Source organism: Pelobates fuscus, chromosome 6 (genome assembly GCF_036172605.1).
Source record: "Pelobates fuscus isolate aPelFus1 chromosome 6, aPelFus1.pri, whole genome shotgun sequence".
Lineage (NCBI taxonomy): Eukaryota > Metazoa > Chordata > Amphibia > Anura > Pelobatidae > Pelobates > Pelobates fuscus.
In genome coordinates, this window is record NC_086322.1 from 153,480,408 (window position 1) to 153,506,738 (window position 26,331).

A 26,331-nucleotide genomic window follows, 5' to 3' on the forward strand; every position below is an offset into this window, starting at 1 on the left:
GATCTCCATAACCGTTATGTAGCCTATTGTTACTATTTCTTACTTTAATCTTGTATAGAACAGTTGTATAGAGACATCTTTGGTTTCCATGGTTTCTTTTTATGGAATGTGACCCAACACGTTCTCGAGCATTTCCTATTACTTCACCATGTCTTGTCCTTCATGTTTTACTGCCAGTGTTGTATCGTCAGACATGTTACCCAGCTTTGATTTTTACACTTTACTTTAAAATCAGGCCTGTTATAATCCAGTGAAACATACCATGTAACCTTTAACAGTCATGTGCACGGATTTGCATTGTGTAACTCCATACTTGATCTTATCGAGTACTTTCTGCTTGTATAAGTTTGGTATTGTCGCCATTACGCTACTACTTATATTCAATCTAATCCTCAATAAAACAATAGTTGACAAAAAACAAAAAAAACTAGTAATGCAGGTGTATGTTTGTACATTTTTTATTTTTATTTAGGCATTTAATTGTATTAAAGTAATAATGTATTTAATTTATTTTTATTTCAAAGTTGAAGCATTTCATTATATTTTGTTATTTTAATTTCATTGCTCAGTAGGTGCTAGACTTTATTGGCTCAACTGCAAGATAACATTTTACTATCTTGCACAAAATAGCAACACTCCTGGTAATTTCCTTGTTGGATGGGTTTTTCCTCCACATGAAGGCATTAAATACGCCTGAAGGTGTCTTGTATTTTAGGCTTGTCTATATTACTGTGGACATGTCTTCTTTGTAAGTTGAGAAGTCATTTAATAGTGATGGTAAGTTTCTTGGGTGTCCATCTGGATAACGTTTGCTCTTGACATAGAAAGTGCCAGTGGGGATCTAAAATGTTGTGTGTTTGGAGTGACAATGCGTGCACTCTGTAATAAATCTGATGTGGTGACATGCAATTTCTTTATGCCTGTGTCTACTAGCTGGAGGAATCTGTACTAATTTCTTGGTAACCTGTTCTAAATCTTTTAAAGGGCATTTGGTGAGTCTGTGACATGTATTTGGAATATATTTCTAGTAGGAAGACTGCAAAAAAAAACAACCCTTTAAAATAACACTATACTGCCCGACATCCGCAGGTATCAGCTGCGTGCATTTAATTGTGATATGAAGCATTTGGTTAATTCCCTATTTATTACTGTGACTGTCGGCAAAATGGTTAACAGTCTTCTCAAAAAGCACAATATTTGTAGAATGAATTTTTAGTTCCAACCTTTGCACGAGTACTTTATTGTATAAATTATTGCCTTGACAACATATAATAAAAATATAGTATGCATAATATAAACAATATATAAGTTAGTGTATAAAAACCATCAAAGTGCTCCGTGTTCTTCCAAAAATATATGGACGCACCTTCAAGCTGCAGGTGTTTTTGCAAACACCTATTACATTAATACGATTATTACATGTTAATACACTAAAAAAATAAAATACACATACAGATATATTTACATGTAACCAGTTAATTGAAATTTTAAGGAAACAAAATCGATACACTTACAAAACTTTTTTTTTTACTTGGTTCATTGTAGGAAACGACCCATGTCTAAAAAATAGTTACTTGTTATAAATCAGAAAAAAGAAAGAATTTGCCTCCATTTCAGATCACATTTTGTTGGGCTTTCTTAATTAAATAAAAAATATATTCCTAGATATTTTGATACAAATTGTGAGCTGTATTTCGTCTTTGTGATGCAAGAAGTTTGAGCTGTAGAAAAAAAAGAAAAAGAAAATTAGAAAGAAACACAAAACACAATTAATCATACATTGAAGTTGCTATTAAACTTTGCAAAATATAGTCAAGTAGTATTTTCTAGAAAAACTTTCAAGAAATGAAACATGACCAGTAGAAATTAAAGGTCTAGCACTAAAATGTGTGTTTGGTAATTTGAAGAGAGGTCACGCATTGCCTTGTGCTCTATAAATTACAGTGTTCAGTGTGACACTGATGGCAAGCATCCAAAACAATCATTTTGGGCACAAGTGCATCTTCTGAGGAATGTGATGTACTCAGCACTGTTCTTACTAATCAGAGCTTGTCTTCAATGGAAGTCACTTTGAGTTACCGTGCTGATGAGAGCTATCATTTTAAACCTTCTAAGGGCAGTAACAGTATTCAGTATTCTATTATAAGACACAAGAGTTTATCTAATGGAAAAGCATAAAATAACAAACTGATTGTATAGAAAATCAAAAAAGTAGCAACAGGAAAAGCCAAGGAAAAATGAAAAGAAACAAAATGTGAATAAGTAAATTGAGGGTAAAAGCAGACATATGGTGTATGCATTGTTTGTTTAACTATAGTAAATGCAACACTTTAAATCTGTGGAAATCTGCTTATTATTCTCAGCATTTATATAGCGCCAGCTTTACAATAATCATTTATAATTATTTTACAACAAGTAATTTACATATGGAATATAACAGATACAAGTTGTGAAAAAGGCCCTGCTCATAATTGGCTTACAATCTATGAAAAAGGGGTAAACACACAGCATGTCAATGGGGGTAGTGATTGATGGATAAGATGCCTGTGTCAAAATAAGCTAGTAAAAGTGGTGAGTGGTGGAGCCGAATAGTGGAAGGAAAGAGAGTGAGCTGGGCTTTAGAGTCGATGGACTTATGAGGGCAGTGACATAAGAGAAGCGTCACCCAGGAAGATGGTAAACTTTCCTAAAGAGGTGAGTTTTCAGTGACTTCTTAAAGAACTGGCTGCTACGGGAGGGTATAATTGCACAAGGTTGTGAATTCCAAAGGAACGAGGCAAGTCTTAAAAAATCTTGCAGATGAGAGTTGGCCATGAGGGAATGAGCAGATGTCAAGAGAAGGTCATTCGCACAGTGAAAAGAATGAAAAGTAGCATATATTAGTTAAGTAAAGAGAAAATGTAGTGAGTAGTGGAGTTAGTGATTGCTTTGTAGGTTAGTGTTTGAATTGGATCCTGGGTACAGGAAGCCAATCCAATATGGTTAGGTAAAGGCTGTAGAGGTCAGTCAGAAGATGAGCCTTGCTGCAGCATTTATTACAGACTGAAAATTATCTATGTGATTATTTGGAAGACTGATGAGTAGTGAGTTGCAATAGTGAAGTTCAGAAAATGATGAGAGCATGAAAAAGTGTCTTAGTTGTAGCTTGATTTAGAAAAGGACGAATGCGGGCAATGTATTTAAGTGCAAGTTACAGGATTTGGAAACAGACTGGATAAGTGTCCCATTGACTTGCTGGGAGATGAATGGAGGAGGACTATTTGAGGGAATAAAGATGAGGAGTCCAGTTTTAGAAAGATTATGTTTTATAAAACGAGAAGACATCCAGTTGAAGATGGAAGAGAGATATTTTGTGATGTGTTCCAGGAGACAGGTCAGGGGAGGAGAGGTAAATCTGAACATAGACAGCATATTGATGGTAATGAAATACAAAGGAGTTAATAATTTTATCGAGAGAGGAGAATAAAAGAGCACCCAAAACACAGTGCTGGGGGACACCAACTGAGACAGACAGTAAGAAGGAGGTAGCACCAGAGAAAGAAACACTAAATGAGTGTTCAGAAAGATAGTATGAAAACCAAGAAAATACAGTGTTACCGAGTCCAAGTTTGTAGAGTGTTTGATGAAGAAAAGAGAGGTCAACAGTATCAAAGGCAGCAGAGAGGTCAAAGAGAATTAAGAGAGAGTAATGTCCTTTACATTCAGTAGTAATTAAGTTGTTAGTAATCTGTGAACTTTCAGGCTGATTGGCGATAACTTACCAATAGTCTGTGCCTTTACCATTTAAAAAAAACAAAACTATTTCTACACAAATCTACTGTTAACGGAACATGTTTATTATTTAATTTTTTTGCACATTTTTTTTTAATCAAGGTAAATGCACAAAATATACATGCCAGTCAGAATGTTTCATGTTTTCAAGAATATATGTGTGTGTAGTGGATGCAGTGAGAGTATTTGATTAGTGAATGCAGTGTGTATGTGTAGTGTGTGTATAGTGAATGTAGTGTCTGTGGAGTGTGCGTAAAGTGAATGCAGTGTGCGTATAGTGAATATAGTGTGTTTGTGTAGTGTGTGTATAGTAAATGCAGTGTGTTTGTGTAGTGTTTTTATAATGAATGCAGAGTGTGTGTGTAGTGTGTGTGTATATAATGAATGCAAAGTGTGTGTGTGCGTTTGTGTGAATATAATGAATGCAGAGTGTGTGTATATAATGTGTGTATATAATGCAGAGTGTGTGTGTAAAATTGGGGGGGGGGAGGGGTGGCATTTTTATTTTTGTACAAAAGTATACAGTCTATTTATTGTAAATTGAAAACTGAATTGCAGAATGTTGCAAACAATAACCAAGCAGTGGCTATAATAGATTTGTAGAATTTGTCTAGAGAAGCCATTTTGGTTTTCATTTTGTAATTCAATTTACACATTTTTCTGGTTCAGTGGAAACAAAAATACATTCTACATAAAAATTTAGAAAAAAAAAGTAGGGAAGTGCAACCAAAAGTATGTGCAATAAGTGCTCCGGCTTTAATTAGAAGAGAATGTATCAATACAAACGTTTTGGGCAAAAGCCCTTTCTCAATGCATCTTCTCGATAATTGTAGATTATACTAGCTTTAGTGCAACTACCTTAATTTTATTAATGACAGGAGGCGAATACTGTGAAGTGCTAGTAAAGAGAGAAAATATGAAGCCTCCTGTCATGCTATAAAATTCCTAAATGGCAGAGAATTTAGCAGTGAGACTGCAGGGGCATGACCTACACACAGGGCCGGCGCCACCTGTAAGGCGACCTAGGCAGCCGCCTAGGGCGCAACTTACCAGGGGGCGCCGGATCCCTGTCCCCGCTGTGCCTCCTCATGCTGCGCCGCCTGAGCGCTTTAACAAGCCCCAGGCGGCGCAGCACTGCTGCATGGAGGGCGGCCGGGTTTCAGTGACCGGCAGGAGGGAAACGCAGAGCGCTCCCTCCTGCCGGTCTCTCCAAGTAGAGTGGCCGGGCGGCGCGGAACCCGGGACAGGAACCTCTGTTTCCTGTACCCGGCCGCCGGCGGACTGAAGGGAAGCGCTCACTGAGTGAGCACTTCCTGTCAGTCCGCCGGCGGCCGGGTACAGGAAACAGAGGTTCCTGTCCCGGGTTCCGCGCCGCCCGGCCACGCTACATGGGCAGGAGGGGAGGGTAAGGACCACTATGGGTAGGGGGGGGGGGGGAATAACGGACCACTAGGGGGGGTGGAGGGAATAACGGACCACGAGGGGGGGGTGGGGGGGGAATAACGGACCACTAGGGGAGGGGGGGTGAATAACGGACCACTGGGGGGGGGAATAACGGACCACTAGGGGAGGGGGGGTGAAATAACGGACCACTGGGGGGGGGAATAACGGACCACTAGGGGAGGGGGGGTGAAATAACGGACCACGAGGGGGGGTGGGGGGGAATAACGGACCACTAGGGGAGGGGGGGGGTGGGAGGAATAACGGACCACTAGGGGAGGGGGGGTGGGGGGGGGAATAACGGACCACTAGGGGAGAGGGGGGTGGGGGGGAATAACGGACCACTAGGGGTGGGGGGGAATAACGGACCACTAGGGGAGGGGGGGTGGGGGGGAATAACGGACCACTAGGGGAGGGGGGGTGGGGGGGAATAACGGGCCACTAGGGGAGGAAGGGAGAGGGGGGGATAAGGACAACTGGGGGTGGGTAAGGACCAGGGGGGGTAAGGACCGGGGGGGGGGCTAAGGACCAGGGGGTTAAGGAAGGACCACTGGGGTGGGTAAGGACCACTGGGTGGGGGTAAGGACCATTAGGGGGCGGTAAGGACCACTAGCGGAGGGGAGGAAGTATAAGGACCACTAGGGGAGGGAGGGAGAGGGGGGGGATAAGGACCACTAGGGGAGGGAGGGAGAGGGGGGATAAGGACCACTAGGGAAGGGAGGGAGGGAGAGGGGGGATAAGGACCACTAGGGAAGGGGAGGGAGGATAAGGACAACTGGGGGTGGGTAAGGACCAGGGGGGGGGTAAGGACCACTGGGGGTGGGTAAGGACCGGGGGGGCTAAGGACCAGGGGGGTAAGGAAGGACCACTGGGGGGGTAAGGACCATGAGGGGGGGAAAGGACCATGAGGGGGGGGAAAGGACCACGAGGGGAGGGAGAATAAGGACCACTAGGAGAGGGAGGGAGAGGGGGGGTAAGGACCACTGGGGGTGGGTAAGGACCAGGGGGGGTAAGGATCATGAGGGGGGGTAAGGACCACTAGGGGAGGGGAGGGAGGATAAGGACCACTAGGGGAGGGAGGGAGAGGGGGGATAAGGACCACTAGGGGAGGGAGGGAGAGGGGAGGGATAAGGACCACTAGGGGAGGGAGGGAGAGGGGGAATAAGGACCACTAAGGGAGGGAGGGAGAGGGGGGGATAAGGACCACTAGGGGAGGGAGGGAGGGGGTGGATAAGGACCACTGGGGGTGGGTAAGGACCACTGGGGTAAGAACCACTGGGGGGGGAGGGATAAGGACCACTAGGGGAGGGGAGAGTAAGGACCACTAGAGGAGGGGGAGGAAGGACCACTAGAGGAGGGGAGGGAGGGTAAGGACTACTACGGGAGGGGAGGAGGGAGGAAGGACCACTAGGGGAGGGGAGGGTAAGGACCACTAGGGGAGGGGGGAGTCAGGACCACTAGGGGAGGGGGGTGAAGGAACACAGGGGGAACGGGGGTGGGAAGGTAAGGACCACTGAGGGAGGAGGAGGGGAGGTCCACTAGGTGTTTGGGAGAGGGAGGACCACTAAGGGGGGGAAGGACCACCAAAGGGGGGTAAGGAGGGAGGACTACTAAGGAGAGGGAAGGAGGGAAAGGACCACTAGGGGGGGGGGATAACCACTAAGGGGGTGGTGGGAGTAGGGGAAGGTCTACTAAGGGGTTTGAGAGAGGGAGGACCACTAAGGGGTTTGGGAGAGGGAGGACCACTAAGGGGGGGAGAGGGGAGTGAGAAGACCACCAAGGGGGGACTGCAGAGGGACAGGGGGCCAAGGGAGAGCATTAAGTGACACACACACACACAGAAACATACAATGCATTCCTACTCACACACAATACGTTCTTACGTTCTCTTACATAATTAATGCACCCCTTACAGACACACACTGCATTCAATTACATACACAGAAACAAACCTTGCACCCCTTACACACACACACACACAGAAACATACAATGCAACACACACTACATCCCATATAAACACACTACATACCTTACACAAACTGCACACATAAAAAATCCCCAACTCATGGATGGGCCATGTAGGTGGATTTATGGGTGGGCATTGTAGGCGTATGCCCCCTGGGGGCCCAGACCTTGAGCTGTGTAAGGGGCCCTACAAAATGGAGCTGCTTCCTGTTCGTTAATTGTTGTGAGCACTGTTAAAAACAGTCTCCAGAGAGCCTCTTCTACACCAGACCTGTGGAGCCAGACTGAGCCCATCATCAGCCTCCTGTCCTCATCTGGTGGTAAGTAGGCAATCCAATATATTATTAGTAGCACTAATCTCTAATTTACCTCACATTAAATGGATACTATAGCTACCAGAAGCACTACAGCTTAATGTAGTGGTTCTGGTGTCTATAGCCTGTGCCTGTAGGCTTTTTAATGTAAACACACTGTCTTTTCAGATAAAAGACCCTTTGTGAAGACTGGCGTTGGCCCATATGGCAGAGCATATGCGCGGGGCATTGTGATGTCACATGGTGGGCAGGACATATGGGGGGGGGGGGGCGGCAAATTTTTTTTTGCCTAGGGCGCCAAAAATCCTTGCACCGGCCCTGCCTACACACCAAAATTGCTACATTACTATAGAGTCAGGAAAACAAATATAGTCCTTATGTCCCCCCCCCCACCCTCAGGGCTCCCCTCCTGCTGGGCCGAAGGGGTTAAAACCCCTCAGGCACTTACCTTTATCCAGCGCCGGACTCGCTCGGCGCTGTTGACCTCTCCTCCATCTTGACGCCAGCTTTAGAGTGGAGCCGAATGCACATGCGCGGCCATGCTCCTCAATGCTTTCCTATGGACGTTCTGCGTGCTCAATTGTGATTTTATACATATACATATATATATATATATATATATATATATATACACACATACACACACACACACACACACTACAGAACCAGAACTATATCTAGGGCAGATACTGGGTTATATCAAAGCAACCTGTTTTTTACATTGAGGAGACACTTGTCCACTCATTATCTGGTGACCTTCCCAGATTTATTTTTTTAAAGCGAGGGGAATGTTATGAACATTTATCAGTTAAGTTGTCTTTAGCTTTAGAGGGTACCTGTCTTTATGATACTGTGAACTGTAACTCCCATGATCGTTACCCAAGCAAAGAAATCTAGAAAGCAACAGCTTTTTTTTCATTTTTTTTTAGTATTAGTAGTATTGCTATAATGAGGTACTGCTTTTTAATGGTGAAATTTTCACATGGAATTCATAAACCCAATTGATAATGTAGAACTGCATGAAATGGTACTACCGTCTGTTTATCAAGTTAAAAATGACACAATCTGCATCATACATGTCCCATAATTGCAGAACGAAAATTTGCATCACAAGAATGAGAAATATCAAACATGCAAAAAAAAAACCACTATATCTTACATAAGCCTTGCCTTTAACAAAAATAACCCAAGTGGCCAAAAGCATTGTTCATTTCATCTAAGAACACAGGGATCTGCTAGCAGCAACAAAACAAAAATGGCTCAGTAATACACAGAACGTTAAATACCAGCATGTGCTCTTTTAGAAGTAACAAACTGTCATAAAAAGTGATCAATATCTCTGCAGTAAGCAAGATAAAAAAAAAATGACTTAAGCGAAGTAGTTGTTATAAAGATTGTCTCCGTTGTCAATAAACCAGTTTCCAGCAATTCACAGAACTTGCAAACATCATAAATTGTACAAATCTAGTAGCAGTGTGCATTCAACTCCTGTACTTACAAAATGATGACAATGGCAGGGGGTTATTACATAGATACTGGAAGGAAAAATAGCTAGTCAAAATAAAATCCTAGAAACCACAACTGGAATGGCTTGGTTCATCAGAACTGCTAGTTCTACTGTTTGGTGGCTTTTTAAAGTATAAAGTTTAAAGTTCCAGAAAATAAACAATTAAGACTTTTTTTTCCATTAAGCAAGAATTGGAAACACAATCAACTGAAGATTTAACCCCTTAAGGGCACATGACGGAAATATTCCATCATGATTCCATTTTATTCCAGAAGTTGTGTCCTTAAGGGGTTAAACATTAGAGGTGTGCTGCCATTTGGAAAACATTGAAATCTTCCAATAGTTTATTTATATCTACTTTTTCTGATGACTCCTTTATAATACCCCGTGTTACTGCTAGATGAGAAAATAAGGTCTATAGAGTAAGAAAAAAACATTACTTTCCTTTGAGGTGCACAAAATATAGTCTTATTTCATTTTTAAAACTTATTTTAATGCAGTTATTGAGATGCAAAGTTGTTTTAGCAGAAATGTTAAATTATTACAACTTAGAATAATTTCGGCAGAGAATGAAACTGCTGCCAAGTAATACCGGTAATTTAAAAAACAGATGTTGCTTAAAGCAGATAGTACCTTGATAAAAAAAAATCAATTGATTAAAATTCACCAATTTTAGTTGCAGTTTATGGAAGCCTAAACTAATTTTTTTTTAAACGTCTCCCCACCGGTATAAAAGTCAAAGTTATGGAAAGTCTCCATTAATAAATTCTACAAAGGAAGGGGGAGATAAAACATGAACAATAACAAGCTGCTTTTTTATATGTTTAATACATTAGCGTAAAAGTTAAATTTCCATGCTCTTTTACGTTTTATAAAGCAGCATAGCATCTTTGCTCCTTTCTTTCTCAATTCCACCGCCTGGAAACCCCAGGCCCTTTAAAGTAGTGGGAGACTAACTCTTGCTAATTTTATGATTTGTATATCGCAAGTCACTGTGAAGATCTCGCTGAAAGACATACACCAAATCACTATACTAAGCCCTGCATGATCAAGAATTACTATTCAGGGAAGCTTGACTACTGGAGAGGGGATAGGATACAAAGGTTATAATATATACAAATAAGTATCAAGAAAGGAAGGTCACACGAATACTGGAAAACATCATGATTAATCATAAAGGCAATGAAAATGCTGTTTCAGATGTTTAAAAATCCCTTAAAGACTAAAGACAGTCTAAACTGTCATAAAAATCTGGTCGTTAAAGAGCATATTCTAAAATCAAAGTATTTTTCCAGTACAAAATAAGCTTCAAATGATTAATGAGCAAGATATTTCATGCTGGCATAAGGTATTCAGAAATCAGATTGTGATGTTGGCACACGTTGCCATGTAAGTTAAACAAAATGTCAATGCACCAGCAGAATAAGGTAGACCCTAAATTACAAGCTATGGGATTCATAATATGCTTCCTAGTGTAATACCTCTCTAGTTGCTGATAGAGCACTTTCTTCTGCTTCCTGTAGTCGACTTTGAAGTCTGTTGGACTTCTCTTGGTATTCAGTAACTAATTTTTCAAGCTGAAAAAAATTAAAATAAAACACAGAAAATGTAAAAAGTACATTTTAAAAGCTGATGCTATAAAGCAAGCCTTCGTTATTTTTTTTTATACCAAGCAAACAATAGTTCTGAAAAAAAAAAAAAGAGAACACAGGACTTTTGCTTTTTAGCCATTTTTACTACACATGCAGCAATAGTTTATACTGGATACATCATTTAATTAAATCTCATTATATATTTGTATTAGTTGAAACACCCTTAAAGGGACGCTATAGCCACCAAAACAACATTAGCTTAATGGAGTAGTTTTGGTTTCCAGATCATACCTCTACAGTCTACTGCTCAATTATCTGCCATTTAGGAGTTAAATCAATTTGTTTATGCAGCCCTTGGTACACCTTCCTGCATGTGACTTGCACAACCTCCTAAACAATTCCTGTAAAAAGTAATGTAATGTTTCAAAAATGTCTTTATTGCACATTCTGTTTAATTTAGAATGTCTTATCTCCAGCTTTGTTAATAGTTTGCTAGACCATGCAAGAGCCTCCTGTGTATGAATAAAGTTCAATTTACAGGGGATAAAAACATCTAAAGCAAGTTAACACCTGATTTGAAAATTAAACTTTGTTTTAATGCAGACTGTGTGCAGCCAGGGGAGGTGTGGATGTGGCTGAGTAAACAGAACCAAAAGTGATTTAACTCTTAAATGGCAGAGAATTGAGCAGTGAGACTTTAGATGCATGATCTATACACTAAAACTGCTTTAATAAAGGGACACTTTAATCACCAGAACAACTACAACTTAATGTAGTTGTTCTGCTGAGTATAATCATTCCCTTCAGGCATTTTCATTCAAACACTGCCTTTTCAGAGAAAAGACTGTGTTTGCATTGCCCCCTAGGGACACTTCCAGTGGCCACTCCTCACTGACCCGCACAGTGCTGGAAATAAGGTATGTTTTCTTACCTTTTAAGGGGACCCATGGTGGGTAAGCCACCTAAATGGTGTTTCTAACACTATAGGATAAGGAATACATGTTTCACTGTTCATAGATTGATATCAAAAGACATTTGTGCTGGGGATACATCAGTCATTAACATACAATGTAAAAGGGACACTATAGCCACCTAGACAACTTGAGCCTAAAGAAGCAGTTTTAGTTTATAGATCATGCCTCTCAGGTTTCACTGCTCAATTCACTGCTATTAAGGAGTTAAATCACTTTGTTTCTGTTTATGCAGCCATTGCCACACCTCCCCTGATTGACACAGCCAGCATGCAAAGAAACAGTTTTCACTTTCAATCAGATGTAATTTACCTTAAACAATTTTATATCTTGCTCTGTAAATTGAACTTAAATCACATACAGGAGGCTCTTGCAGGGTCTAGCAAGCTATTAACATAGCAGGGGATAAGAAACTCTAAATTAAACAGAACTTGCAATAAAGGAAGGATAAACATTAGATGAGTCTTTACAGGAAATGTTTATGAAGGCTGTGCAAGTAACATGCAAGGAGGTGTGACTAGGGTTCATAAACAAAGTGATTTAACTCCTAAATGACTGAGAATTGAGCAGTGAGACTGCAGGGGCATGTTCTATAGGCCAAAACTGTTTCATTAAGCTAAAGTTGTTTTGGTGACTATAGTGTCCCTTTAACATAGATAATATCCATTTTGTATAGTTTCTTACCTCATTATTTTTTTCATGTGCAGATTCTACTTGAGCCAATAATTCTTCATTGCGGTGTTTCAGTTGCTTCAACTGATTTCTATGGATAAAATAAATATGTAAGTAAATCATACCTTTTGGGAAATCAGTTCTGCATTTTATTTTGACAACAGATTTGGCTGAAGCAAAATTGAATTTAGAAAATATTCAAAATAGTTGCAAAGGTCTATCAAACAACAGATTTACATACAGACACACATATAAATATATATATGTATACATACATACAGAGAGAGAGAGCGCGAGAGCGAGCGATAGATAGGCAGATATAGGGAAAGAGATAGATGATTAGATAGAGAGAGATGGAGATACACACACACACACAATACATCTGAAATGTCTCTATATCCACAAGTATTTCACAGTATTGCTTGCGATGACTCATGGGGATAAAGTTTGTAGAGTCAGTTAAAGGCCACCCGATGATCAGAATAACACTTAGCAATACTGCAATAAAACCAATTCATTCTGTGACAAACCATTTAAATGGCTCGCTGACAGAGCACAGACCTCAGTTTCATCAAATGTCAAGTCCATTTTGCTTAAATGAGTCACAAAATAATGAATACCATGAATTGCTTTATAAAGCAAAAATACAGATAACCTTAATTTATAAATCTTTGAAAAGGCATTAGTAAATGCAATTCATAACAGGTTTTTAGAATGATTTTGGTTATTACCCAAAAGGGCAGAGATGCCTAAGAACATCAGTTGAATTATAAGTGGAAATGAATGCCTTTCCAAGTTTTAAATACAAATTATTAATACACATGAAATTTCTCAATTAAATTCTATATAGAACAAGATGTATTATTCCAGATATGTCAATACATTGCATAGAGAAGATTGTTTAAAACAAATGTCAGTTTTAAGAGATTGTTGGCTGAACCAACAAGGTTGTGTGAACCTATATCTGGTTCTCATTGAACAATAAGGAGAATGAAGAGTTAAAGGAACACTATAGGGTCAGGAATACAAACATGTATTCCTGAACTTATAATGTTAAAAAACAGATGTAGGGTCCCTGGCACCCTTTAACCCCTTAAGGACACATGACATGTGTGACATGTCATGATTCCCTTTTATTCCAGAAGTTTGGTCCTTAAGGGGTTAAACAAGTAAAAAACTCCCCTTTTTTCCAGTGATATGCATGTTTGCAAGCAATGGTCCCGCTCCCTATCTGCCTCCTTGGCTGATATCAGAATTGATGATCTCAGCCAATAGCATCACAATGCTTTCACATGGGAACGGTTACTTTAAAATTAGACTCTCTTGCACCATAACCAATACAATGAGCCACAGTTATATGAAGGCTAGCGTGTCCATTTAAAGGGACAGTTGGCCTGATCTGGAGATTCTAAAAAGTGTATGTAATCCAATTTAATTCTTGGCTATATGATTACAATTCCATCCAGATATAGTTTTAAAGATTTAAACGGCAACATTATAAGACCATTATCTAGGAAGATTAAGCAATAGAGAGGATGAAAAGTAGTAGGAGAAAGTGAGAAAAAGAGGACGAGGAAGATAACAAGTGCGAGGTAGAAGAGAGCAAGAGAAAGCAAGAGAGAGAATGAAAGGGAGTGGAGTGAAAAAAACAAACCAGGAGAGAGGAAGAAAGAGCAAACAAGAAAAAGGTGAGAATTTAAGGAAGGAAATAAAATATAAAATTAAAGAGAAGTTAAGAGTGAGAGACAGAGCTGGAAGGAATAAAAAATAAATAAAAAAAAGGAGTGGCACACAATATTTGGCAAGTAAAGAGACAGAAAGCATGAGAAGCAGCGAGAGAAAGGGAGGACAAGAGGCAGAGACGATATAGGGGAGGGAGAGTATGAAATAACTAGCAGTAAGGAGAGAGAACAAGAAATAATGAAGGATGTGAGAGGGATAAGAGTGAGAGACAGTGTGTGCGTGTCTGGGATGGATATGATCAGGTAAAACCTATTCTTCCAGCCATCTAATGCTTTGCCAATTCCAGGACACCGTCAGCATGCAACACATTTGTAACGGTCATCTGACACAGATTCCAGACTCTGATATTGAAGCAATTCATTGAAAATGTCCATCGTGTTCAAGGATATATATCACAGTGATTAGATGGTACATGGCCAAAGTTGCAGCAATATGTTGCACATCAAACGAAACCATTGTAGAAATTGAATCTGCAGCGTTTGTTTATTCTTTCAACCTCAGTAAACAAAACATTTTTTATTTTTAATTTTTATTTTTTTACAGGCAAACAAATTCCTTGAAGAACAATCAGAGAACGCTTTGGGAGTAAGGCATTTTGATTTTTAACATCAACATTTACCATGGACAAAGGTGTTTGAAATCAAACATGCACTATTGGATAGCTTGGCAAGTGATTTTAAAACCCACCAGCTGTAGGCCGTACATTATTCATGATGTCAGATAACATTAGCAGAGCTTATACCAGATGTGTTTTGTTCCCTTGGAAAACATACACGCATACAAAACATAGCAATATGCTTTAGTTACTCTTCGTGATTATGGATTTCTGCATTGTGCCAATACCTGCAGCTGTCTTGCTAAAAACAGCTGAAAAAAAAACTTTAAACAGTAATTTCTTTGCTGTTGTTCAAATAAGTGGGCAACTGCCAAACAGAGGAGACATACACCCACCCAGTGAACATTTACAAAAGATACACCAATATATTTGATGAGCATTTCTTCGCACACTGGATGAGGCGAGATCTGGAGGAGCACCAGAGGGTACACTAATCAGGGGCTTGTCATTAAGAAACCTCTGTGCTTAAGTTGCAAGCGCATGCACACAATCATGGCTCTCCTATGTATTTCAATGAGCTGTAGTAGAGCTTCTTGGGAAGAGGATGAAGCAGGCACGCTCTAGCCACCATGCAAGCCACTTCTGTTAGCTCTGTGGAGTGAACTGAAGTGGAAAACAACCTGATTGATTTAATGCCAGGAGGTGGGATCATAGTATATTGTAGGCAAGGGCTAGAATGCAATTTTAAATACTACTATTCCTTAATGTTGCTCTGGATAACATACCTGCACTAACTTGCATATCCCTATTGAATGCCTGAGCTACGTTTAAGCAGATTAGATTTCTAAATTCTACCTTCTAAAAAGATCTTTGCATGCCCCATAACTCTGAAATAGTCCATCAATCTTTTGGGCTCATGTCTTAAGAGTCCTTATTAACACATTCCCCAGTCCAGCTCTTTTACTAATTGACTTATAAATGTACCAGCTAGCACAGTCTGCTAATTATGGCTTCCACTAGTGTCTTAAAAAATGCCCTGGGAATGAAAGTACTTCAAAGAAAGTTAGCAATAAATATTTTAATTCACATATGCTGTTCTTCATATCCAAACAGATATTGATACGATATGCCGTAAGTGTTCCAGTTCCTGCTATCCCTTTAATTAGATGGCTGTTCTAGGTGTCTAGTAACTATCATATTCCACCTTGAGACTTCAAATAGTACACTCTCCTGCTACTAAACTCCTTATTAAAGACAATTGTTATCTAGCCCTTGAATTTTTTTTCAAACGTTTTTATCACAGCTATGTGATAAAGATATAAAGGATCCGATTCCTGGGATGTTCTTTTATACAATGTCTTTGTTTCACTTTCTTATCAATGACAAAACAACAAAACAAACATATGACTTGAGTTATCAGAAAATTAAAATACTGTACTATTTACCATGGTGTCAAAATATGTACGCTAAGATAGATTTTTATAATTAAAGTAATGACATTGGATTGATTTCTTAAGGTCTAAGAGGTAGTATATATAGATTCTTGAAAGATCATTTACAATAACAACCACGTAATGATCACTTTGTTCTGGAATATAAAGGTGCTACAATTTGCAAAAGGCTAAGGAACAGATGCCACAAAACCTCCCAATGACAATACATTACACAGTCTGTCTCAACGTATTGCAAAGATACAGCTTCTATTAAGCTGCTGAACACTTTAGAGTGACTGCTTTTCCCATACCAATTTAAGTATCTGGGCCATGTTCCAGGACTGTCACTGTAAGATTTACAAATCTACTGCTGGCACACCAGAGGAAAAATGAAAATACTGTATATATTTCTATGTATACAGGTACAAAATGTGTAATATTCAAAATACTAGAGAAATTCAACATTCATCCTTTATTGCTGTAACATTATAAAGGGTCGGTAATATAGATTTGTGTTTGGGAACAAGAGGCAAAGTCGGGTAGCGCAAATCAGTTGCAGTGTGCAAAAACCAGAAAACCTGAAAGAAAAGAGGGCTTACCTAATGGTACTGATTACAATTAAAGACAGAAATAAAGGGAGTGGAGGGTGGGCCAATGCGAGCCAACACATGACCTACCCTTAGATCTTTAAATCTCAATCACTTTCTCCTCTGTTCTTTATTTTCTTTTCTCATTAACTTCCATTCTCACCTCAATATCTGTGTCAATATCACCACAAACTTTTTTCCTGGCACTATAGCTTCCCCCTCAATCGCAGCACCCCATGGTGCAGAAAGGGTTACAAACCCCTTCTGTCACTTACCTGGGTCCAGCGCTGATGTCCCTCGGCACTGGCTCAGGTACGCCTTCATTACTCTCCCGCTGACGTTAGCCGGCGGAGAAGACCTATTGTGCATGCACGGCTATGGCCACACTCGCATTAGGATTTCCCCAGAGGAAAGCATTTTGCAATGCTTTCTTATGGTGTTTTGGGTAACGTTTGACTTCCCCATGCATTGCGTGAGGACGTCAAGCGTCAGTTAGGCGACGGACATTCGCCTTACAGTCTGCCACTTGAGGTGGAGTTAACCCTGAAAGATAATTATTGCAGCTTCTTGAGAACAGGGTTAAGGGACCACTCAATGAGCCTAAGTGGTCTGGGTGCCTACTGTCCCTTTAAATACAAACATTTAAAATTAAGCCCAGCTATGCACAGGCAGCTGCAATGGCTACAGTATTCATCAGGCCAAATACATAGAACCGAACCAAAAATAGATTACCTATGCTCTATCCCAAATCCCTATGCACATTTAAATAACTGGAGGTTTTTCAGTATCACTCCCATGGCCATATAAGTGTAAGCTAAGCTGCTACGTGAAGGCAAAATGATTTAGGTGAGTCCTACACTAACAATTCACTTTACTGCTTTTAGCTAAAAGTAAAAAAAAAAAAAATCTCTTATGAAAGAAAAGGGTATTACCGTAGTATGAACCCCTGCACACTTATTAACCCTTAAGATAACCATGGGGTGGGCTAATTCTGGGCGGCATCAATAGCTACAGTATTCATTAGCCCTACAACAGAAGACAAAGTTACCTGCACACTATTCCACATTCACCAATATTGCATTTCCAGCATCTATCTGATAGCTATGGGAAGATTCTCTTTAAGCGTTTCAGTGTTAAGTACCATCTATTTGATAGTTTAAATTTGGGTTTCTGTGAGCTTTAACCCCTTAAGGACCAAGCTTCTGGAGTAAGAGGGAATCATGCCATGTCACACGTCATGTGTCCTTAAGGGGTTAAGCAGTGTATGTTTTTATTTAGTTTATGTAAAGGGACACTATAGTCACCAAAACAACTTTAGCTTAATGAAGCAGTTTTGGTGTATAGCTCATGCCCCTGCAGTCTCGCTGCTCAATTCACTGCCATTTAGGAGTTAAATCACTTTGTTTATGAACCCTAGTCACACCTCCCTGCATGTGACTTGCACAGCCTTTCTAAACACTTCCTGTAAAGAGAGATCTAAAGTTTATCCTTCCTTTATTGCAAGTTCTGTTTAATTTATTTTTTCTTATCCCCTGCTATTTTAATAGTTTGCTAGACCCTGCAAGAGCCTCATGTATGTGATTAAAATTCAATCTACAGAGAAAAAAGATACAAATTGTTTAAGGTAAAGTACATCTGATTGAAAGTGGAACCAGTTTTTTCATGCAGGCTGTGTCAATCAGAGTCAGGGGAGGTGTGACAAGGGCTGCATAAACAGAAACAAAGTGATTTAACTCCTAAATGGCAGTGAATTGAGCAGTAAAACCTGAGAAGCATGATCTATACACTAAAACTGCTTCATTAAGCTAAAGTTGTTAAAGGACCACTATAGTGCCAGGAAAACATACTTGTTTTCCTGGCACTATAGTGCCCTGAGGGTGCCCCCACCCTCAGGGACCCCCTCCTGCCAGGCTGGATGGAGAGTAAAGGGTAAAAACTTACCTTTATTCCAGCGCCGGGCGGGGAGCTCTCCTCCTCCTCTCCGCCTCCGATCCTCCCTTTCGGCTGAATGCGCATGCGCAGCAAGAGCTGCGCGCGCATTCAGCCGGTCTCATAGGAAAGCATTTACAATGCTTTCCTATGGACGCTTGCGTGCTCTCACTGTGATTTTCACAGTGAGAATCACGCAAGCGCCTCTAGCGGCTGTCAGTGACACAGCCACTAGAGGATTTGGAGGCTGGATTAACCCATTTATAAACATAGCAGTTTCTCTCAAACTGCTATGTTTTTTTTTTAAAAAAAGGGATAATCCTAGAGGGACCTGGCACCCAGACCACTTCATTAAGCTGAAGTGGTCTGGGTGCCTAGAGTGGTCCTTTAAGCTGACTATAGTGTTCCTTTAAGGAATTTATCCATTCTTCTTCTATATGTACCTGTAGTTCTTTTTCACATTTATTGATCAGTGCTATTGGTCTATCATGTCTCCATCTGTATACAACTTTAGCACATTTTGCCAGTAGATTTTTATAATTCTTTAGTTCAAATAGGTGTATGAGGTTTGTAGTATTCTCCCCCTTGTTTTTATAGAGGTGTTCTAATAAGAAGCTCTTGATTCACAGATACGTTTCACTCGAGGGGATGTTAAATTCTTTCATAATTAGATTAAAAGGTTAATTATTATGTCCCACTATTATGTTTTTGAATTCCTTTATCCCCTCTAACGTCCATATATTTATTTTTATATTTTTTAACATATCTGAAATACTTGCGAATAGGAGCACGTCTATTATTTTATTTCGGAGTCCTTTGTTATTTGTGAATTTATCCCACCATCTCGTTAGCTCCATGGGTATCTGAGATTAAGTTTGTGCTTCTCTGATACATTTTTTTTATTTGCCTCAACAGACCAAAATAACGAGGATAAATGTCCAACCCCAGTTTTAGCTTTTTCCATTTTATACCATAGTTACATAGCTGAAAAGAGACTTGTCAAACGCTTTCTCTGCATCTATTAACAGAAAGATTAGAGTAGTTCCACTGTTTTCCGCCTCTTCAAATATGTGTATTTTTCTTGGTATAAATCCAACTTGGTAATTATTGATGAGTTGTGGTATTACTATTTTTAATCTGTCAGCTAGAATAGAGGATAGTATTTTAATATCTGTATTAATTAATTACATAGTTCTATAGTTGCCAATATATTCTAAGTCTTTATTTGCTTTTGGGATGGGTACGGTGTTTGCCCTCAACTATTAGTGAGTTCCCCTTTTAGTTGGTCTTTCATTAGTTTGAAAAATGTATTTGTAGCCTGGAGCAGTCTTTGTTTTAAGTTTGTCTATATATTTACTAACCTCTACTTCTGTTATGGGTTGATTTATTAGCCTTAATTGGTTGGGTAGGATTTTTGGCATGTTCAAATAATTTCTCGATCTCTTTTGCCTTACCGAATGTTTCTTCTGGTAAACTATATAGATTCTGGTAAAATCTTTCAAACGCTCCTCCTATTTTTTCTGGAACCATTAGATAGATGTCTTTATCTTTTATTTTATGTATTACTCTTTTATATTTATCTTTTTTCAATTTGTTCAACATAATTGTTTCTGGTTCTAGTTGTTTGGATGCTTTGTTCATTAATTGGTTATTAATCTGTGTTTCTATTTCTGCAATCTTACTTGCTATTTGTGTAGAAGGTGTTTTTATTTTGCCTTTTGTATTCACTTAATCAAATGACCTCTAACTACACTTTTATAGGCGCACCAGACCATAATGTCTGGTGTGCCTTTGTTTTTATTTTCTAGAAAGAAGAGATTTTTTTTATAAATTTTTTTCACATTTTTTTTTAATGTAGTGTAAAATCTTTTATGCAACACTCTTTACGGAAATTATCAAAATTAACTTTATATTCCAGCATGAAAGGGCTATGATCTAACCATGCTATATCCTGTATCTCTATTTTTTTTACAGATACAGCATGGTCACTATTTAAGATACAGCATGGTCACATTTCCCAAGATAAAATCTATTCTGGAGTAAGAATGAAATGTTCTAGAACAAGCATGTCAAACTCAAAGTCTAGCATGGTTTAAGTTTATGTGGGCCGCAAAAAACACAAAAAAACTTTTTCATAGAAACTTAGGTTTATTTTGAAAAGTACAGTATATATATATATATATATATATAAAAAAAAAAGAAAACAGCATCCCCCTCTACTAAATCCCAGCACCCCCCCTCTAGCCAACAAACAGACTCTACTCACAGCACAGCTGCCAGTATGCGAGTCCGAAGTCCGGCCTCTGGTATACCCCAAATGGCGCCGTCCGCACCCTGTGCCAAATTTGATCCTCCCGCTACTTCTTGAAACCCTGTGAAGGTGAAGCACGTTGAGGTCACGTCGGAATGTGACGTGGCGTTGCGTGCCTCCATGTACTTCCAGGTACTCCACTGTCCAGTCGAATTCAATGCAACACTGACCAACACACACACACACATAGCAGTTTATCTGCTCCTCACTGCTCCCTCGCTTGCAGTTTAGTGATGCCGGGTGTTGGAATATGATATCAGACAGACACACACACACACACACTCACAGACAGACAGACACACACTCTGACAAACACCATTTTCTTTATTGCTCCCTACCTTTGGGAGCCGATGTGGTGCCTCTCCCTGAGGTCCAGTGGGGATCTACCTGCTCCTCACTGCTCTCTCGGCCACAGTTTAGCCCGGCTTCACTACAGACGGCGCGCACAAGGGAGCAGTGAGGAGCAGTAACACTGAGCTCCCTCTCTGGCCCTCCTCCCCGGCTGGGTAAATTTTAGCAACTGGGGAAAGCAGTGGGGGGGGGGGGGGGCTGCAATGTGGGGAAAGCAGGTGCCTACTCTGCTTTAACACCAAGCATGTACTCGCGGCTCACCAGGCCGCAAAAATGTCCATTGTGGGCCGCATGTGGCCTGCGGGCCGTGAGTTTGACATGCTTTTATCTAGAATAACATGTATAATCTAAATCTGTTGGATTAAATATTCTCCATATAGCTCTTAGATTACAATTGGTCAGTAAGTTTTGCAATCTGTTCTCATCTTTTTTCCTATCTAGCTGGCTCTTTCTATCTCTTAGCGGGTCGTTTACGCAGTTGAAATCCCCCATAATTAGTACCAACCCTTGTCTGATCTGCTCTATTTTTTTAAAGACTTTTGATATAAATTTTATTGTTGCTTTATTTGGTGTGTAAATAACTTGTTGTTTATTTCACATATTAAGATAATAAATCGCCCTTCTGGATCTAGTTCTTGATATTTAATAATTAAGAAAACATTTTTTGCAAAGATAAATGCAACGCACTTTTTTTTATTTTCTAAGGATGCACTTATAATAGTGGGGTATCTTGAGTTTATCTTTTCTTTGGCTTTTGTCCAGTGGGTTTCTTGCAGGGCACACATTTGTAAATTTTTTATAAAAAAAAATCTACAATTATGGACCTTTTACATGGTGTGTTAATCCCCCGGGCATTTATAGAGATCAACTTAATTTATGGTTTCTTTTTGATTTTTGGGACTCTTTCTCTCTCTCCAAGTATTACCATATATAAATGAAAAATCCTTTATTAGTATTTACACAAAAGTAAGACGGGTTGATCCAAAACAATGGCATCAACATAAAACAAGTGTGATGTATGGCAGCAAACCCCCGCCTCAGATATAGGTGGGTCCTACGTATTGTGTGGGAAAAGCGTGCTGAGGGTAATCGATCCGAGGTGAGCTTAATTAGAGGCACTACTAGTAGCGGGGGAGATGGGAGGAGAGAAAAAAAAAAAAGCTAAAGAAGATCTATAAATCTGATCCCTTTGCACTTTCATCATCTTATTACTTAGATTATTATTTAAGTGTTATTATCTCATTATTTCTTATTATTTCCTAGTGTTGTTCTTAAACTTGTCACTCTTTCCCTAACCCTTAACTTTATTATCCTCCCTATCTAAACGTGTGCCTTTCTGTGTTTTATAACATACTTTAAGTGAGTTTCCCGTTTCTCTTAATTTGTTTCCTTCTTATTATTGTGATCTTAGTGTAAAAATGTTCCTTTTGTTAGTGCCTTAATTCATTTATTGAATGCCTGTTTGATTATTTTTTTTATTGTGGTCTATAGTTCTTTATTTTTGTTTGTTTCCCCTCAGTTCCTAATTTTCTGTTGTTAATATGCCCCATAGGTCCCCTTATGCCTAGGAATAAAAATAAAAATACATTTCCTTTCTTGTCAGGAAGGTCTTATTATTTCCCCCTTCTATCCATCTTCCTCCCCTCCCCACCTACTTTTCCTCTCCTTCTCCATTTCTGCAAGTATTTAGAACCTCTCGATTTATTGACTAATGGCTGGGACTAGTACCGATTTTATTTTTATCTAGCCAGCTTTTCAGGTCTGCATTATTGCTATAGGCGAGTTTCCCTTCATGTGATATAATATTTTTCGTTGGGAACCTCCATTGGTAATTGATGTTTTTCTGTCTCAGAATTAGTGTGCCTTCAAACAAAAGTCTTCCTCTTTTTTAGCCATGACACATCCTGGAATATTTTTTTTTTTTTTTCAAATTTATATTTTATTGTTTTCAGCATATAGGTGGGGTACAGAAGAGAAAAGGGGATGGGTTAATGGGGGAATACCAGTGACAAGTTATACAAGATGATTTGTAAGCATTTGAACTCAGTATATGGTTACATACATTCTTGCTGGTACAGTAGGTTAGCTATCAGCATGAAGTCATTACATGTGTCTCATTTATTGCCTCTATTGCATCTACTATTCAAAGTAGAACACCGGCTGGGTTGGGTGCGTCCTCTCAGGCCCAGTTGGCATATCTAAAGACCCTCCTCGGTGTCATCCGATATTTTCTGAGACACTCTAGGGAGGAGCAGTTGCCCAGCATGGCCGGGAGGTCTTTATCATCAAGCTTGAGATGTGTCACAGATTGGCACCACTCTTTAAACTAATTGGTGCATCGGTGGGTATTCCCCATAGTGGGCAAGAACTGGGCGTAAGGTCATGGTGAGGCAAGGATAGGTTGGATGGTGAGGGTGGGGGTGAGAAATGGGGCGGGGGAGAGGTAGGTAGAGTGTGTCAACACCCGTGTATATATTATGCTCTCAGTTAGGTTCTGGTAGGACTAAATCTAGGGAACACTTGCATGGGGCCACAGTGTCAGCTTGTTTCGTCTTATTATTTCACACTAGTCATGTCTGTGTCGTCAACCTCGTCCAACACCCCGTCCCAGCCCTCCCAGCATTTGTCAAACTCGAGTTTCTTGTGCGGAGATGTGATAGCCATCCGTTCGTAAATTTTGTACTGGGTGATTTTGGTTCGGAGCTGGGCTAAAGACGGGAAATTGTTGATTTCCAGTGTGATGCTAATAGGTTTCTCGCTGCCAGTATGGTGAGGGCTGTGCTCTGCTTTTGTCCAGGGGTTAGGGTATCTGGGAGTATTAGCAGGAGGCACGAGGTTTTGGTTAGGTGGAACTGGGGGATATTGAGTTGTTTCAGCGTCTTGGTTACGGCAGCCCAAAGTGGCAGGATATCGCCGCATGACCACCACAGGTGCTCCAATGTTCCCACAGCTGCTCCGCATCTCCAACAAGTCTGGGGTGCGTTAGGGTATATTCGGTGGAGTCTCTGTGGGGTCATGTACCAGCGGTAAAGAAGCTTCCTATGGGCTTCAATGTGTGTGTAGCATTTGGTCCACCTGGATAGGCCATTAAGGGCCCGCAACCAATCTTCGTCAGTCAGGGTCATCCCACAGTCCGTTTCCCAGTGTGTTTACTAGGGATTTGTTTTGGTCGTAGTGAGCTCTTGCCATGCTTTGTAGCATAGTGTGAGCATTTTAGGTCTTGTGGGCGATGTCCAGCATCTGTCTATGACTAGACGTGAAATGATTCTATCGTGGTTTTGTGTTTTGCGTGTTGATGGTGCGTGTGCCTGCAGGACACTCTTCAATTGTAGGAAGGAGAAAATTGCCCTGTTTGGCACTCCCCATCTCTGTTGTAACTCTGGGAAGGGGGTTATGCCCCCAGTGTCAAGTAGTTGGGAAATTTCTGTAATTCCCGCTTCGGTCCAGTCTCTGAGGGGAATATTAGGTACTAATACCTTTAAGACCGAAATCGGTGATCTAGCATGTAGGGTGTCTTTATGGCCTATAGCGTCCATGTAAGCGTCCCACAGTGTGAGTGTTAACTGTGTTGTCGGGAATAGGTCTGTACGTTTAGGTTTGAGTTTCTTAGGTGTCCATAGGTAGTCAGTCAGGGTCGTGTCTTTGAATTGCGCTCTTTCCATGTCAACCCACTGTATTGTGCCCGGTTTGGCGTGGAGGAGTATGCCAGTTGAGAGTATCGCCGCCTTGTGATATTGTTGGATGTTAGGGAGTCCTACACCACCTTGCCGTGGTGCCGTTTGTAGGAGCGCCAAGGATATTCTGGGTCGCTTGTTGCTCCAGATAAAGGAGCCACAGTTTTTGTAAATCTTTACAGTATTGGGATGTGACTCCTAGGGGTATCATTCGGAAGGTGTAGAGGATACGCGGGAGGATCATCATTTTGTATGTATTAATTTTGCCTAGCCAGGAAAGCTTTGTGTGATGCCATTTGTGCATTTCTGATTTACATAACGTCAGGAGAGGTTTGTAATTTAATCGGGAGGTAGCGAGTATGGTAGGTGCTATTTTTACCCCCAGATATGTAATGGAGTTCGATTTCCAGTCGAACTGGTACGAGGCACGGAGTGTGTCTCTGAGGGTTTTAGGTAGGTTTAAGGGTAGGGCTTGGGTCTTGTCCTGGTTTAGACGGTAGTAGGAGATGGTACCAAATTGTTGTAGTAAATTTAGTAGGGGGCCAAGGGATCGTTCCGGATCTGACAGTGCTATGAAGATGTCATCTGCGAATAAGGCTAGGCTGTACATCTGATTGTGGATATGAATGCCTGGGATTTCAGGGTGTGATCGAATCTTTTGAGCTAGGGGTTCCAGGGCAAGAATGTATAGGAGGGGTGATAGGGGTCATCCTTGGCGGGTCCTGTTCGTGATAGAGAAGGGTGTGGAGAGGAACCCTCCATGTGAGACCTTTGCTGCCGGGTGTTGGTATAATGCCATGATGTTAGCTATGGTGTATGCGGGAAAATTGAACCGTGATAAGACTTTGGTCATGTAGGTCCAGTTCAGGCGGTCGAGGCCTTCTCTGCATCTAGAGCTAAGAGAAGGCCTGTCGATTTTGTGGATTCTATTGCGGATAACATGTTTAGGATTTTTCTAGTGTTGTCGGAGCCCTGGCGTCCCCTTATGAACCCAGATTGGTCGTTGTGGATTAGTTTGAGTAGAAGGGATGCGAGGCGGTTACTAATCAGTTTTGCGTATAATTTGGCATCCCCGTTGAGGAGAGAGATGGGTCGAAAGTTTTTACATTGGGTGGGAGGTTTGCCTGGCTTGGGAAGCGTGGAAATGTGTGCCATAAGCATTTCTTGTGGCAGTACGCCATCCACGGCGCATTTGTTCACTAGTTGGAGGAATAGTGGTGCTATGGTAGGTGAGAAGGTTTTGTAATATTCATTCGGTAGACCGTCAGGTCCAGGGGATTTGTGTGTTGGGAGTTGTGAGATTGCTGCTGTGAGTTCGTCGAGGGAGAATGGCAGAGTCAGGGATGCTATGTCCTCCTCTGAGAGTTTGGGGAGGTTTAGGTCGGATAGGAATTCGTCTATTTCGTTTGGGGATGGAGTGTGAGTCTTTGGGTCGTGTTTAAGGTTGTATAATTCGCCGTAATAATGGGCAAAGTGGTCGACAATGTCCCGGGGGTTTGTTATTTTCTTACCA

The 26,331-nt window shown here is 40.6% G+C and overlaps 1 protein-coding gene across 1 annotated transcript in view; it reads right to left on the reverse strand.

Moving 5' to 3' along the window:
* Positions 1–1,251: 1,251 nt before the first annotated feature.
* The window catches only part of SCLT1 (sodium channel and clathrin linker 1), a 149,537-nt gene continuing 124,457 nt past the window's right edge, over positions 1,252–26,331 (reverse strand). The window contains exons 20-22 of the mRNA XM_063458431.1: positions 12,247–12,325; positions 10,481–10,576; positions 1,252–1,721 (exon numbers count right to left, since the gene is read on the reverse strand). Of these exons, the coding sequence (XP_063314501.1) occupies positions 1,662–1,721; positions 10,481–10,576; positions 12,247–12,325 (235 nt within the window). The 3' untranslated portion in view covers positions 1,252–1,661. The remainder of the gene's footprint in view (positions 1,722–10,480; positions 10,577–12,246; positions 12,326–26,331) is intronic.